Genomic DNA, 16,712 nt, shown 5'->3' with positions numbered 1-16,712 from the left:
TTGTTGCAAGTCTACAGTGGCTGTCCACCACTGAGATGTTGGAATTCCCACCACATCGCCCATGGAGATGTGCGCAGAACCACAATTGTCCACCTGAGCGCCGAGACATGCTACAACTCTGGGTGGGTTCTCACCGGATCGGGGAAGCGTGCCCTTCCGTCACGTAGCATGTGTTCACATCGCTGCGTTGGAAATTGAGCAGCGTGGCGTTAAGGGTCTCGTGGTGTGTGGCTATTTCTTAAGCAAAGAATTAAAGCTTTCGTGACTGCATACATTACTCATTGGTTTTTTCGGTAAAGTCACGTATGTTGGCCGGCTGGTTTTGCATCACGTAATTTTTTCTTAGGTTTGTTGAATTCCCGTCTCTCATCTTCTTGTTGTGGCAAAGAATTAAAGCTTTGGTGACTGCATAAATTACTCATTGTTTTTTTCGGTAAAGTCACGTATGTTGGCCGACTGGTTTTGCATCACGTAATTTTTTCTTAGGTTTGTTGAATTCCCGTCTCTCATCTTCTTGTTGTATTTACCTCCGTGCAGTTTAACGCTCTCTATGTGTTGCGTTGATGTCACCCTAAGTGCTCCCTCGCTATTTGTTTTTTTTTTACACCTGATGAAGATCGCTTGTGTTGCGGTCGAAACGTCGTGATTTATTTTAATATAATTTTACGGTATTTCTACATACGTGACTTTACCGAAAAAAACAATGAGTATTTCTTAAGCACCCCACGAGAAACATTTCAGAGCCCTTGGATCCGCAACCCCTTTGCTTCTCCTTCGCGCTGATTGGCTGCCAGTTCACTTAACGTTCTGAAATTAAACCCAGTTAACACGGCGGCAGCGTTAACTTTACACCCCTCTGCGGTGTCACTCACTTGAACGAGGCTTTAGTGGAGACCCTTCCGCCAGCAGTGGCTTGAGCAAACTGGTGTGTAAAGTGATCGAGTGTAAACCCACTCTTAAATGATTATAGACACAACAGAGACATAGATACATTCCCCATGCAATACAACACACACGTGCTTTTCCCTAGGTACGCAACAATTGCAGAGTATGGGAATGCTTCTGCCTGATTGAGAATAGGTCATTGTCAATCCATTCATCCTCCTGCCTCATGTGTGTACAACGTGAAGGTGATGCTAGTGTAGTGGGTACCTTGACATTTATTGTTGCTTGTGCGGCACAGCTGTCATCAATGAGCATAAAACCATCACGCGATTTCCGGTCATCCTCGCAGCAGCAGCAGCAGCGACTTTTGGCTAACCATCGAACAAAGACGGTCACTGCATGGCGCGCTGGAACGCTCTGCCTTCCGATATTAGGGAGCCACTGGAGCTATGCACTTTTAAGTCGAGACTGAAAACTCATTTCTTTTGAACTGCTTTTTTGTGTTGAGTTTGTTGTCCTTCCCCTGCACCTCCGATTAGCGTGGTTGCGAAAGAAGTTCAACATACATACATCTGATTAATCGCTTATCTAAAAATCGCCTCTCATCTATTTTCGTCTTCTGTGCTCCTACTGCCGTGCTCGTGATTAAGCTTGAGACGTACTGTGGAGGTCGCCCGTCAAAACACTAAGTGGCGGCAGTGCCGGATTAAGCTAAGTGCGGGGCCTGTAGCTTATGTTATCAAGGGGCCCTAAAATAAATGAAAAAAACCCACAAAATTTAAACTTGCAAAGTAAAGCAATTGTATTTTTTTTATTTTCTATACAGCCATATAATACAAGTCGCTAACCTTAAACACCCAGTCGTTCATAAAAGTTGAAGGCGGTATAGTACTATAGTAATAGAGCAAGTGCAGAATCACTGGACCGGAATTGATAGCTTGAGAGCATTTAGCGCGGGCCCCTTGAAAGTGCGGGGCCCGTAGCTACTACATTTGTAGTAGTTACACACGTGTAGTAGTAGCTACTACACATGTAGTAGCTACTTATACATGTGTTGTAGCTACACGTGTAGTAGTAGCTACTACTACACGTGTAGTAGCTACTACTACTACACGTGTAGTAGTAGCTACTACTACACGTGTAGTAGTAGCTACTACTACACGTGTAGTAGTAGCTACTACTACACGTGTAGTAGTAGTAGTAGCTACTACACGTGTAGTAGTAGCTACTACTACACGTGTAGTAGTAGCTACTACTACATATGTAGTAGCTACATATGTAATAGCTACTACATATGTAGCTACTTGTGCTACTAGGATAATCCGGCACTGAGTGGCGGTGATGCTACAGCACATGTCGGTTGTCTGACGGGCGATACGATTGAGGCTGCTTGCAGGTCAGCGTGTACAGGCTTCAATTAACCCCCCCCCCACCCTCCCATTTAGCGCAGTGAGCATGCGGCCGTAATATCCTGGCAGTATTCAAATAGCGCGGGGCTATCGTGACAACAAACGGGAATGGGTGATCAAGGACGCATACAAGCTGCAGTCAAGTAGTTGACCACTGTTAAGTGCACCGTGCTCTGAACTCATCAACCTGAGTTAAATTCCTTGTCATGGATAAATTCAATTCCTCGTCGAGGATAATGTCAGGAGAGATATATTTCAAACAGTCCTAGCTAAGCCCTCCTTTCACCAATCTGCATTGAAGTATGGACAAACAACTACCATGACCGAAACTGTGTGAACTTTTATCCAGCAGCTGAACCAGTCTCAATCTGGTCACGGTACTAAACTAAACTTTTTATTGTAGCAGGTGAGGCCCACTGAAATATATTTAGCTCTTTATCAGAAGCGACCTGGCCACAAATGTTAGCTCAACGAAGTGGCTTATCATGTGGAAATTTATAACAGCCAAATACTCAATCGCATGTTACTAAATGTAGAGGGTAAAACCGGAGGAGCCGGAGAAAAATCCACGCGACCACGGGGAAAACATGCACACTTCAAATGTACAAGCGTCAGGGTTGGAAACGAACTCACGACCTCCTGCATACCAGGCGAGGGAGTTCATATCTCGCCACCGTGGCGCCGAAGTACAAAACCACCTTGGCCATGGTACAGAACACTGTAAACGTGAGATGGAATAATACATCGCTTTATGTGTTCCCTAGCCCCACAATTCTTAAAATATTTATTTTTAGTCAAATGTTTAAAGCATAAATAAATAAGCAATGCGCGTGTTTTTCCTCCCACTTTTGAAACGCAGCTCACTTTAAAGTGCAGGCATATTTACAGAGCATAAAAGCCCTGATAAAATAACTCCTGCAATATCTGTACTCCTGTTCGCGGTTGTTTCCTGCATTTGTGAACCCGTGGAAATCGTTTGAAAACATATTTTCTAGCGAGCCGCACTTAGCTCATAAACGTTGCCTTTGAGAAGTTAAATAAGTACGAGTCTGCTTTAGGCGCCAGTGTGCACCCAACCACACTCTTGCACGTCAGCCTCATTCCATCGCAGACACCAAATCACGAAACACAGGCAGTAAGTCGTGGGCATAAGACAAAAAGTATTGGAGACTGAACTTGAACAAGACAAGTTCCTGTGTAGTGTGGATAGCGGCAGAGAGGAATTCCAGACAATAGGGGCAGCACAGGAGAAGCAGTGGCATGATCAAGTGGCAGTTCAGCACGTGAAAGGGGATACTAAAACTATATATTTTTTATATTCTTGGTTCTTTCGGTGAAGTTACGTAGAAGGGAAACAATAAAATAATAAAAATATAAAACAATAAAATTCTCACGACGTTTCGACTGCAACACAAGCAATCATCATCAGGTCTGGTTTTCACACCTGATAATTTGTGGTTTCCACACCTGATGATGATTGCTTGTGTTGCAGTCGAAACGTCGTGAGAATCGTATTGTTTTATATTTATATTATTTTATTGTTTCCCTTCTACGTGACTTTACCGAAAGAACCAAGAATATGAATCCCTGCAGTCATGAAAGCTTTAAATCAAAATATATATTTTTTATCCAGTAAGGCCCACTGAGTTTTGTTAGCTATTTTTCAGCAGTGAATTGTCAACAAATGATAGCTCAACGAAGTGGCTTACGTGGAAATTTTTAGCAGCCAAATACTCTAAACGCACGTTTCTAAATGTGGAGGGAAAAACCGGAGTAACCGGAGAAAAATCTACACGACCAAGGGGAGAAGATCACGCAAACAGCATATACAGCAGCAGCAGGCGTCAGGGTTGGGATCGAATCCACGACCCCCTGCATACCAGGCGAGGTAGTTAACATCTCACCACTGGTGCTGGCAACGTTGCAGCCTGTAGTCTGACGCCGAGAGCATCTGATATACACTCGTCATCATTCATCCAATAGCGAGCCAGGCTCAGCCCTCCTTAGCTTTCGTGATCCAACGAGATGAAGCACATGCAAGGTGATTTGGTCAGAGACCATCGTTTTTTTTCCACATCCATCTCAATGGACTCGCACCCTCAAGAGATAATGCATCCCAAACGGGCTCGCCATAGTCAGGCAAGGGACATCAATCGTGGGCGATAATGGATCTGAAAGAGTTCTCAACAGGTTAAATAAATGATTTCAGTGACGAGAGATAATGTCAAAGTACTCTCGCATCAGTCACAAGAGACAATTAATCCCAACAGGTTCTCACACGCTTAATTAAAGGATATCAATCACTGGAGATAATGATCGTTCTTGCGTTCTCACACAATTAAATATAGAAAATGCAATAAAATAATGGCAATGGGCCCACGCCCAGGTTAAATAAAGGATATCAATCGTTCCAGATAACACTTCTCAATGGACACGCAACTGATTCAGTAGATGTCTACTTTGTTTAAACAAGAGTTTATTATGCATTTCCCCTGCTGATCTCCACACATAGCTGGATGCATCGGTTTTTCTGTATCCATAGATGGCATTTAGGAGCTTACAATCACTCCAATGAACGGTACTTAAATCGCAATTTTCTGCTTAAAATTTAGTACCAAACATTATACATACTTCAATCAAACGTATGCACAATATAAACCAAATAGTAATTTTGAATTCAACCTCCATATATATAACCTAAATGTTTATATGTGTATGTTCAGCGCTGCAATATGATTAATTCAGTGAAAACCGTATTGAACATATTGAGAGCTTTATGTGCATCACCGATGACCAGCCTAATGGTATCAGCTTACTACACTTGAGAGAACCTCAATCACCCAAGGGTGCTATAGGGGACCGTCCATAAATGACGTCACGCGATTTTGGACGATTTTTGACCACCCCCCCTCGCCACACGGCGTCACAAAAAGTCAGACCCCCCTTCAAATATGACGTCACAAAGCTCTGCCCCCCCCCCCCGAAAAAAATCAAACATGCTTCAAATCGCTTTAAACTATTGTCATTGTAGTGCTTATTTAGTTGGGCGCTGCACTCTTGATGTTGTAGGAGAAAACATTTATTAAAAAGTCTATTTTAAATTAAGTGGAACGGGTTGTCTATATTTATTGAAAGTTGTGCCGCATTTTGATGTGACGTCACATTTCTCAAACCCCCCCCCTCGTCACACATCGTCACAAATGTCTGCCCCCCCCCCCCAGGTGCGTGACGTCATTTATGGACGGCCCCTAGGATCCTGAATTTGAACCCAGATGTCAGTACTTCCAGCTTAGTTATTGCTCTAATATGCACATTAGTCACCTGGGACAAATTACCACCTCCAGTAGATCTGAGTTCTCTGATTATTTACATCATCGATGAGTCAAACTGATCATCCGTTCAATTACTAAACTAATCAGATGTACTCTTTGGTTCTTTCGGTAAAGTAACGTAGAAAATTAAATCGAACAATAATAGAATACGACGTTTCGATTGCAACACAAGCAACCATCATCAGGTAAGAATGAATGATGAAAAAAAACACAAACATAGTCAACTTAGAAACACGATGCAACACAACACAGAGAGCCGGCCAACACAACAGCCAAACACCCCACCTGGCTGACCACGCTCCTCCAAAGAATGACGACAAACAGAAAGACAGCGCCACTGGGCCCGAGGCCTGTCTGACCACGCACCAGATATAGTGCCAGACAAATAGGAACAATTCCTCGCCTCTGTTGGCACGTGTGCATCTACAGTCTACACAGTCACACCTGGTGTGACTTTACTGTACTGGATAAATCCAGCGGCATCTACAGCTTGTTTACAATCCTCTATTACGTGCCTGGAAAAATAATAATAATAATACAGCAACAACTACTTACGCCTTCTTAGACCTCTGCACAACACCGGGAAGGATTTGGGCCACTTGAGCGTTTTTTTTGGAGGGGGTCTTGTGATCCCGGGTTCAGGATATTTTTTTTTAAACTACCAAGACGACGAAGGTCGCTCGAGACCACCTCGACGTAATTTTGGTCAAGGAATCGTCTCGTTTGCAGAGGCGGTGTTCTGACTGGCTCGCTGATGCAATTAAGGAGAACAAATTGCCTCATCAAAAATAAAATTAGGTTTAAACCCACTGGAGATCGTGTTAGCTCCACGCTATGATGCTTGTGATTGTACCATCAAGGTTACTGTAGTAATCAGATTACGGGCAGCTGCACAATAACGTCGTGTCATTGTCCTCAGAGGTGATCCAGTCGATATTTGAGTCCAGGTAGGAAAAAATAAGAATACACCCCCATTACATCTTTTGAACTCGGGTATTTATTTTTCTTCACATCCTCTATGTCAATCCTCTGCTGGATGAAAGTAACCCCATGATGTTGTTGGTCGTTTGAAAGGTTGTTTGACCGTACTTCACCATGTTGTTGATTGTCTTCCCTGAAATCTGAGGAAATCATTATTTAGTTTTTATTTTATTTTATTTAACACAGCGCACTGGGGGGTATTGATTACCAGCATGCAGATTACACGGAAATTCTAGAGCTCCCTGGTGTGTTCTCGGGTCGTGCTTGCTGTGTGTTGTTCGGCACGATGTCCGACACTGAAATTCCGAGGCACATGGAGCAAGAACAATTTGCCGGAACAACCCAAAACGACACCGGGAGAGCCCCACGGCACAGGGGGAGCCCTGGCAGCAGTCTGTGTGTGCCACTGCGTACAGACCTTTCTCCTGCCCTGAGCCGACAAACAACAACAACAACAAACAGTGCAAGAGGCAAGGTCCAGTCGGAGTCATCGATTATCGTCAGGAGGGATTAACAAAGCTTATAAACAAGCAACATAATCCTCTGTAGCTCTTGCCGATGTGTTTGCTGGGGGTGGGGAGGCGGGGGGGGGGGTTCAACTGCATGTTGCTCAGCATGATGTCCGACAATTCATTCCGCGTGCCGGGAACTTCCTCAGGGATTTCCGCAGACATCATGCCGAACATCGAGCGGGGACAGAAAACGCATCGCAGAGCCACGCAGCACAACCACGGAACCCACGCAGTTGGTACAATGCCTCGCTTCTGTGTGTTCGTGTAGCTTTCAATAATGTTTCTAACCAGCTGGTTTGTGTCCTGCACATGGCCTGCTCTCCTTCGACACGGGTTTTAATAACTGCGAATTGGATATAACGCGATTGAAGTGAGCAGAACTACGTCGCGCGAGCAGGAATAAGCCGTTGTACGGCTGCCTCGGCATAGCTTCACGCAAGGCGGGGGATGCTGCTGGATGCTTCTAGCTGCTACCCACGCGCCTCAGTCTTTTTTTTCCGGTATGGCGTGGAAACATCGGTGCTCAGGAGACAAAGGCGGCAGGGCATGGCTCTGACCATACCGCCCCCCGTTTTGTGTTATGCCGGCCTTCACAGATGCACATCAACGGGCACTTGCCCCGACAGTCTGAATGGCTATATGGGGAACCTTTGTCTTTTTTGTGTCGTGGTGCACACCTGTAGTCCATCAACATGGCAGGCAGAGTCGGAGGATCAGGTAGAGGTCATTGTGCATGAGGTGCTCACCTAAAGTGGTAGCGAGGAGCTTTTAGATAATAAACGAATGACATGCTGAAAAGTAGACACATATTTAGTTTTGATTTAAAGCTTTCGTGACTGCAGGGATTCATATTCTTGGTTCTTTCGGTAAAGTCACGTAGAAGGGGAACAATAAAATAATATAAATATAAAACAATACAATTCTCACGACGTTTCGACTCCAACACAAGCAATCATCATCAGGTTTTTCAAATTTTCCTGCGCTGGTTTTCACACCTGATGATGATTGCTTGTGTTGCAGTCGAAACGTCAGAATGTTATTGTTTTATATTTATATTATTTTATTGTTTCCTTTCTACGTGACTTTACCGAAAGAACCAAGAATACATCTTTAGTTATCGACCTACTTGATGTACTACCAAGTTCTTGCCACCTCATAGCCAAGCAGCGAGTGTATGGTCATTATTTAATTATTAATGGACTTGTTTAAAAGCTTCACCGAGTCTCAAGAATATTGTTGGGGACAGTCCTAACAAAAAAATTTTTGGAGCAGAGTGCGAGGTTCCTGCTGTTTGTGTGATCCCAATCGAGTAATTTGCAGGTACATTTTTTCTTCTTCTGAATTTAGATGTTTGACTAATTATTCAGGAACGCAACTACCGTGGCCGAGGAGAAAAGACTGCACTGCAAGGCATTACGATGACTGGGTCCATCCATGCCACACCTTTGAGTGCGCCCCATTGAAATGTTTTCACCAATTATTTATCGAGCAATTATTTTCGGCCAAGTGCTGCCGTGGTTGGATCTCTCGACTCGCAGTCAGAATATCGTGAGTTAAAATTCCCGTCGGGGCTTGACGAGGCCTTGGTTATCCTTCAGGTTGGCAAAGCCCAACAACAGTGGTCTTCCATTAGACTAAACTGCCCCTGCCTTAGGAATGTGGAATTTCCAGCACTAATTCAGAGGTGTCGGCAGGGACCATGGCAACCCCATGATTTGTTTGATCGTAGAGACACCGACCTTGCTCAGTGCTATTACGCCGCAAGCTAAATATTGATTATTCTCCGATTGGCTTGGGGAGCATGGGATCTCGTGTAACTATGTGGTCTTCTGACAGAGATGGATTTACAGTAAACTATAGTGATTGTAATTTCAAGTCAAAGTGTCTCCCATGTTTGTTAAGGGGAGGAAACTCTAAAATCTTATTGTGGGACCAGTCTATCCATAGCGCAACCACTGCTGACCTCAACACAAAGCTGTACTTAATGTATCCATCGTTGCTTATTTGACCTGCACAACAGAGGATTTGTAACCGTAGGATCAAACGTTGAATGCTTTCACCTCGGCGCCATCCAGCCAAGTCACGTGATTAACTGTCTTTTGAAATGTCCGGTACATCATCAACATCATCAGCCATGGTCAATCCACTGCTAAATGAAGGCCTTCCCAAGCTGCCATCATCTCTCACGATCCTGTGATGCAACAATCCACCGAGCAGCCGCCCACGAACTTCACTCCATCTCCCCGTGCGTGTCCTCTCGGACACTGGTTAATATTGTTGCCCGAGGTTAACAACTCAGTTACACGATTCTGAGTTAAATGAGCCAAAATCGGGCCATGTTTTGAAAGCGTGTAAAGGAACGACAAGATGCAAATTCGTTATTTCCACATCCTTCATGCAATGCCAATGAGTTACCTGATAACGTGCTATGGAAACAGTGAGCCTTATCTATACGGACCGACCGGAATGTTTGCCAGGAATCAAAACTACATACACATCGTGAGCCTATTTGATAGATACTATATTTTTCTCTCAGGCGGTTGCCTAAGCTGGAATGGATGTTTGCTAAAGATAAGTGCAAAATAACAAATTGCTTGAAAAGGCTTTCAGAAATAGTTTTTTCTCAGAAACTGGACAAACAGCTCCTCCGCATTCCTTTGCTCATATAAATTTCCATCTTTCTTTGAGAGATGAAGCGAGACAACGCGAGGTCTCATCGAACTTTCAGTGCAGCGACAGGTTTTGGTGGCCATGAGTCGTCTCTGCTCCTGTTTATGCCGCCCTCCTACAATATCCGGGTGGGTGATACAGTGGTTTGGGCAATCGACTCACAACAAGAAGGTTTTGAGTTTACATTCCGGTCGAGGACCATCTCAGTCGATCTTCCTGAAAGTCTCGATTGGAACGATTACCACATTGTGGGAGGTCAGCAGTGGTCGTCTTATGGAGGGAAAGGCCACTGCGAAGGGAATGTGAAATTTACACCATGATCTCGGTCAGGGCTGCCGACTGAGATGAGCGCCACACCATTGCCCCTTTTGAAGAAAAAAAGCACTTTGACTTCATTATTTTTGACTTGACCTCGATGTAGCTTCGTGCCCTTGACGGACACACCGTGCACGTGCCCTTACAAAACGAGTAGCCAATTGTCAGGGTTGGAGGCACCGGTCAAGTGCCGTGGTTGTCAGCTCGTAATGGTCCAGCGGAAGTGCAGTAGTTAGTGCACTGCACTGCGAACCCAGCCACCTGCGTTCAATTCCTGACCACAGATAACAGTGGCGAATATCTGAACCAGTCCAGGGCCTCCCTGAGGTCAACTCAGCTTTTTATTTTTTTCTGGTATGGCGTGGAAACATCGGCGCTCAGAAGACAAAGGCGGCAGGGGATAGCTCTGACCATACCAACCCCGTTTTGTGTTATGCCGGCCTTCACAGATGCGCATTAACGGGCACATGCCCCGACAGTCTGAATGCCTATATGGGGGATCTTTGTTTTTTTTTGTGTCGTGGTGCACACCTGTAGTCCATCAACATGGCAGACAGAGTTGGCGGATCAGGCAGAGATCATTGTGCATGAGGCACTCACCTAAAGTGGCAGCGAGGAGCTTTTAGAGAATAAACGAATGACATGCTGAAAAGTAGATACATATTCTTAGTTTTTTCGGTAAAGTCACGTTGAAGAGAAACAACAAAATAACAAAATATATATATATAAAAAAAAAAAATTCTCACGACGTTTCGACCATAACTCAAACGGTCATCATCAGGTGTGTCGGTTTGCATAAATTTATTTTGAAAACGGCATATTTATTTATTTATATATATAAAAAAATAACGTTTGCGTCACGCGCACCGATTGGCAGTTTGCCCAGGACTAGTCCATCTATTTTTTGAAAAGAGGAGGGGGGAGACGAAATTTGTTTTTATGTATGCTGTCTGAAAGCCACTGTAAGCGTGAACAATCAAGAACTGAAATGATTTATCAAATCTTTCCAATGATTGCTAAGATAGAATCCATCTTCTCGGTTGAAATTGTCTCTGTGTTTGTATATGTGGATAGCCTCATGAACGAATCTCTCATGGAAGCCAGATGGCTTACAAAGAACCTCCGTCTTGGAAAAGTCAATGGCATGTGAGCCTACTGAATTAGAACAATGATCTGCTACGGCCGAGGTGTTGGTCCTACCGTGTTTTAGGTCTGCTTTATGTTCACGAATGCGGCCGTAGCAGATCATTGTTCTAATTCAGTAGGCTCACATGCCATTGACTTTTCCAAGACGGAGGTTCTTTGTAAGCCATCTGGCTTCCATGAGAGATTCGTTCATGAGGCTATCCACATATACAAACACAGAGACAATTTCAACCGAGAAGATGGATTCTATCTTAGCAATCATTGGAAAGATTTGATAAATCATTTCAGTTCTTGATTGTTCACGCTTACAGTGGCTTTCAGACAGCATACATAAAAACAAATTTCGTCTCCCCCCTCCTCTTTTCAAAAAATAGATGGACTAGTCCTGGGCAAACTGCCAATCGGTGCGCGTGACGCAAACGTTATTTTATATATATAAATAAATAAATAAATATGACTTTTCAAAATAAATTTATGCAAACCGACACACCTGATGATGACCGTTTGAGTTATGGTCGAAACGTCGTGAGAATTTTTTATTGTTTTATATATATTTTGTTATTTTGTTGTTTCTCTTCAACGTGACTTTACCGAAAAAACTAAGAATATGAATTACTGCAGTCACGAAAGCTTTAAATCAAAATTTAAGTAGATACATATTTAGTTATCGACCTACTTGATGTACTACCAAGTTCTTGCCACCTCATAGCCAAGCAGCGGGTGTATGGTTATTATTAAATTATTAATGCGCTTATTTAAAAGCCTCACCGAGTCTCGAGAATATTGTTGGGGATAGTCCTGCCAATTTTTTCAGAGCAGAAAGTGCCTGCTGTGTGTGATCCCAATTGAGTAATTTGCAAGTACATTTTTTTTGTTCAGGATTGAGATGTTTGACTAATTACCAGTTACATTGTACGTTTCATTTTTATTACTATAAGAGTAAACTGGAGGACACGGAGGAAAACCCATCCAGACAGGGGGAGAATGTACAAAGCATCAATAGTAACCATTATACTGGAATAAGGGAACTTTAAGCCTTGAGAATCACAATTGCAACCAAAAGGTAATCCCAAAGGTATCTCTTGCTTGTAAACGCTTCGTGTAACACATCATCTGTAAAGGATTTCACAATGTGAGCGTGAGTGGATTGGATTAAGGGACACATGAATATAAATCCGTGGGATTATTATAATATAAAGTATTCCGAAGCTAATCTCTTGCTTTTAAACACGTAGCGAAATCTGTCCCCCCTTGGGCGTATGTCATAGGGGTTGCCCAATGCGACTGCAATACAATATATTGTACGATGCAGGATCCACAGTCGGGAGTTTCCTTTGTGTTCTGGTTAGCACATTGCAATTGCAAACCAGGGAACGACAGTTATATTGCATCTCCTGGCGTAGCTGTTGAAATAATGGTGCAATTTCGATTTATAGCTTTCGTGACTGCAGGGATTAATATTCTTGGTTCTTTCGGTAAAGTCACGTAGAAGGGAAATAATAAAATAAAGCAAAATTATTTCATTTTATATTATTTCATTACTTCCCTTTTACGTGACTTTACCGAAAGAACCAAGAATATAATGGTGCAAGTTTCTTAAATATCTTTGCCATTGTCCAATCCAGCAGTAAAAAAGGGTACAATGGCAGTCAATCGATCGGCAGATCGTGTGTGGTGAGGTTAATGTGTGGCTACTTCTGATGAACATGGACGAGTAGACCAAAGACCCCAAGAGTTTGCTATCGTGTTATAAGATTAACAATTGTTGCATCGTCTGTTTTGCTCAAATATTTTCACATAGTGATTACCATTACCTGTTACATTTAAAAAAGAAAAATTCCTATCCTGACAAAATATTTCTGGCAAAATAATAACTAAGGTTCACAAAAATAATTACATTTCTAAAAAAGGACTATTATGCCGTTAAATTAAAATAATGTTGCAAGCATTAGATTTTTCATGATTTTATGAAACCGTGTGCATCATAAGCATATGGATTGCAACGTTACAGTAATCAAAAGACTTATGGCAGGCTTATATTCAGTGAATTGAAATTAAATAACCAGGAAGCAATCTTTATATTCGCATTAAAGGTGACTACTGTAAAAGCACAAACAAAAAGGCTATGAAACATGAAATACAATTACAGAGCTAAGGGCAAACTGATGTGGCGATAATCCTCGCGGCACGCTTTTTTTCCATATCGCATCGTGAACTATGACCTTGCCGACGTGGCGGAGGGGGGGCCCAGGGCTTCCCGCGTGAGTGGGGACGGCTCACCTTGCGGACGGCCCTGGGTGAAGTCTCTCGGGGGCAGCAGCACCCGGCGTGCTGGGGGCACCCCCCGTGGAGACACCACCTTCCACGAGACGCCGCTGTCCCCGCGGAGAGACCATACGCACCCGCCCGAGTCAAAGTCGCAGTCGTGGCCTGGAATGCAGCGTTGTTCGGCGGGGGTGGGGGGGGGGACGGGAGAGGTTGGGAGAGGCAGGTTGTTTGAGGCCAGCAGAAAAAGCACATTTGTTTGAGTTTTGTTTGAATCGTAAATTAAATTGCCGTTACACATCATCGTCGGCACGTGGGCACAGAAATGCACGGCAGTGTTGGCCATGGCAGTCCCAAGGAGAGCGGCTGGCGATCGTGACTTTTATTTTGTAACCTGTCTTTGTCTGCACGTGTGTCTGTCTCTCTCTCTCTCTGTCCTTCGATCTGTTCCATCATCTGTCCATCTTTTCTGTCTTGTTTGTGTACATGGATGTTGTGTCTGGTTGCCCGTCTGTCTCGTTGACTTTGTGGCATTTTGAATTTGCATTCTGAGCATGTATTCCTTTTGTGTGACAGAAGGAAGCCTTGCAAGGGTTAATGTCGTCTAATGTTTTATGATACAATTATCTTTTCTCCTTTTGCTTGTAATAAAATACAAATAAACACATTTACATTGACTCTCAAGCTATATTAAACAAAAGTTAAAGTGTCTCCTTCCTCAAATGAGCATTGGACAGTGGTCTTCCTGTGGCTCTGAGTCAATGGTGGAAACTCTACATTCCTATGACGGGACCATTATATACACATGACAATAGCTGTTGGCTTCCCACATGTAGAGGCCTAGTCGACCGCCGACTGGGATATGAATTTCTTTTTTATCTTTCTGTTTTTTAGCAGCTAATGGCACGAGGTGTTAACTGCTGAAACGGTAGAAACACGGCTGTCATCGGTAAACCCAAATCAAAGAAAATAAATACTTTAGAAGAACAGCATCAGCTCAGGAACGGCTTGTCCTGTCCACTATTCTCAAGAATAGGTCGGTATGTACTGGCCGCCAAAGCTGAACGATAACACGTGGAAATTATCCAGAGCTAAATTACATAAAAAATAATGGCAATTGTTCCCATGGACGTACGGTTATTGGTCTTTTTATTTGGCGAGCACATGACGTATTTGATGTGACTAAACAGGCCCTCAAATTACTCAGCACTGTACAGGGCATTCTTGATTTGAAGCTTTCGTGAAGACGATTACTTGTGTGGCGATCGAAACTTCGTGATCTATTATTTTTTCTACCGACGTGACTTTACCGAAAGAACCAAAGAGTATGTACAGGGCATGACTGATAAATTACATTCTGAACTATTAAAGCACTACAAACTAAACCTTTTTCAAATTTTGTTAATAATGCGCCAGCCTCAACACTGTGAGCAGCAAAATCACAGCACCATTGTTTTTTTTCCTTTCTATGAGAAACAACACAGCCTCAATTATTTGCTTAATCACTTATTCACTCACTGAACAGCTCGCTGAACAACTCGCTCACTTGTTCACCCGCACCCACTCACTTTCTCACTTGTTCTCTCGCTCACTCTGTAAATGTAAAGGTCTGCTGCAGGGTTTCCTATGTTTGTCAAAAGCGTGACTGAACTTCCCATCACTATGAAGCGGGCCACTCTTTTGCGACGACAAATGTGCACTTTGATTGTTTGGAGAGACTTTCACTTCCGCCTTGGAATCAGCCAGAAGCTCGGAGTACTTTACACCTGCTTTAATGACATTTGTCGGCGAGCAGGAGTGGTGATGAATATGCATATTACAGGTCAGTCGGTCAACGATTAACGATGACATTCATAACACGCCAGATTTACAGACAGGTCAACAACTCAGAGGTGCGGAGCCAAGCTCAGGGCTGCTGGAAAGCCCTGAAACAAAGAGATAGATGCCTTTAAATGATCTTGAAAGTCAAGAGTGCATTTGACGTTGCGGATGTGCAAAGAGATAGAGTTCCACACCGAGGGGGCGACAGCAGAGAACCGACGTGAGGCTGTAACAGCTTGAGACCTTGGTGTCCAAAGCAGATTTTGAGTGACACTGCGTAGGGTTCTACCATGAGCCTGATGAGAGACCTTGAAGACCACACGTCGTTTTTCATGGAATATGGCCACATTGTGGTACGGCGATATTGCTTTCCCATGCAAACGATGAAATCTTTGTGATTCCACCAATGTCTCCGACAGAGTTTTGGATTAGAAGCAACTGCTGCCGCCCCACAACAACGATATCAAGAGTAGTGGTCGGCATGACCCTCACCGTCGATGGCACCACACCTTGACCTCTCTGCCTTCTCAGAGATCTCTCGCCTGTTTGTGAAGTCGACGCCGGACCGCCACGATCTATTTGTACGTTACTCTTTGTTTTTTTCGGTGACTTTACCGAAAAAACCAAAGAGTAATTCCTGCAGTCACGAAAGCGCCAAATCATATTTGTACATTATCCAACCATCTGCCTGTAGATCTTCCTGTTCATCAAAAACCGTTATATCGCCCCGGTGCCTGTCTTAATTACCTACCTTCCATTTCGCCTGTATGCCCCTCGCATCTCAACCATCTCTTTATCATTGCCTGTAACTATTTTTCTTCTATAATGAACTCGAAAATGCTTTCCTGAACCCACCATGCACTTCCTGACATTCGGCTGAAAGGTTTATCCTTCGCTTGCTTAACAGTCAACCATCACAGACATTTCTAGATTTGAAGCTTTCGTGACTGCAAGGATCCATACTCTTTGGTTCTATTCGGTAAAGTCACGTAGGATAATATTTGCATGGCACTGTGGGGACATATAAGCCACTCCTTGCTAATGTCATGGAAAAAAAACACATACAACCAGCTTTGTAAAGGCACAATGTACAAAGCAAATGTAACATCCTTGTAAACAAGGTAATTTCGGTCTAATGGATCCCTATTGAAGCACACACTGAAGTGGATAGGTAAGTCAATAGCTGGAAATGTTTGTTTATGATTGAGTTCATGAATGCGTTAGGCGGGTAGAAAGACAAATATAATGTATAGAGAATGATAGAGAGTGAGACCGACAGATAGATATACACATGATATATATGCTGTCCTTACAAGTGAGTTTTTGTACTACATACATTCACCGGACAGTTATGTGTAATTTATTCACTTAAATTG

General features: G+C 43.4%; 1 protein-coding gene across 2 annotated transcripts in view; it reads right to left on the bottom strand.

The window, feature by feature from the left end:
- Positions 1-16,712, bottom strand: part of LOC116939625 (tyrosine-protein kinase receptor-like) — a 194,640-nt gene that overhangs the window by 110,585 nt on the left and 67,343 nt on the right. For both annotated transcript variants that reach the window (XM_032948250.2, XM_032948251.2), the window contains exon 3: positions 13,531-13,680. In XM_032948250.2, the coding sequence (XP_032804141.2) occupies positions 13,531-13,680 (150 nt within the window). The remainder of the gene's footprint in view (positions 1-13,530; positions 13,681-16,712) is intronic.

The sequence above is a fragment of the Petromyzon marinus genome, chromosome 6, assembly GCF_048934315.1.
Source record: "Petromyzon marinus isolate PM22_M1 ecotype Great Lakes invasive population chromosome 6, UKy_Petmar_22M1.pri1.0, whole genome shotgun sequence".
NCBI lineage: Eukaryota > Metazoa > Chordata > Hyperoartia > Petromyzontiformes > Petromyzontidae > Petromyzon > Petromyzon marinus.
This window is presented reverse-complemented; position numbering and strand designations above follow the sequence as displayed.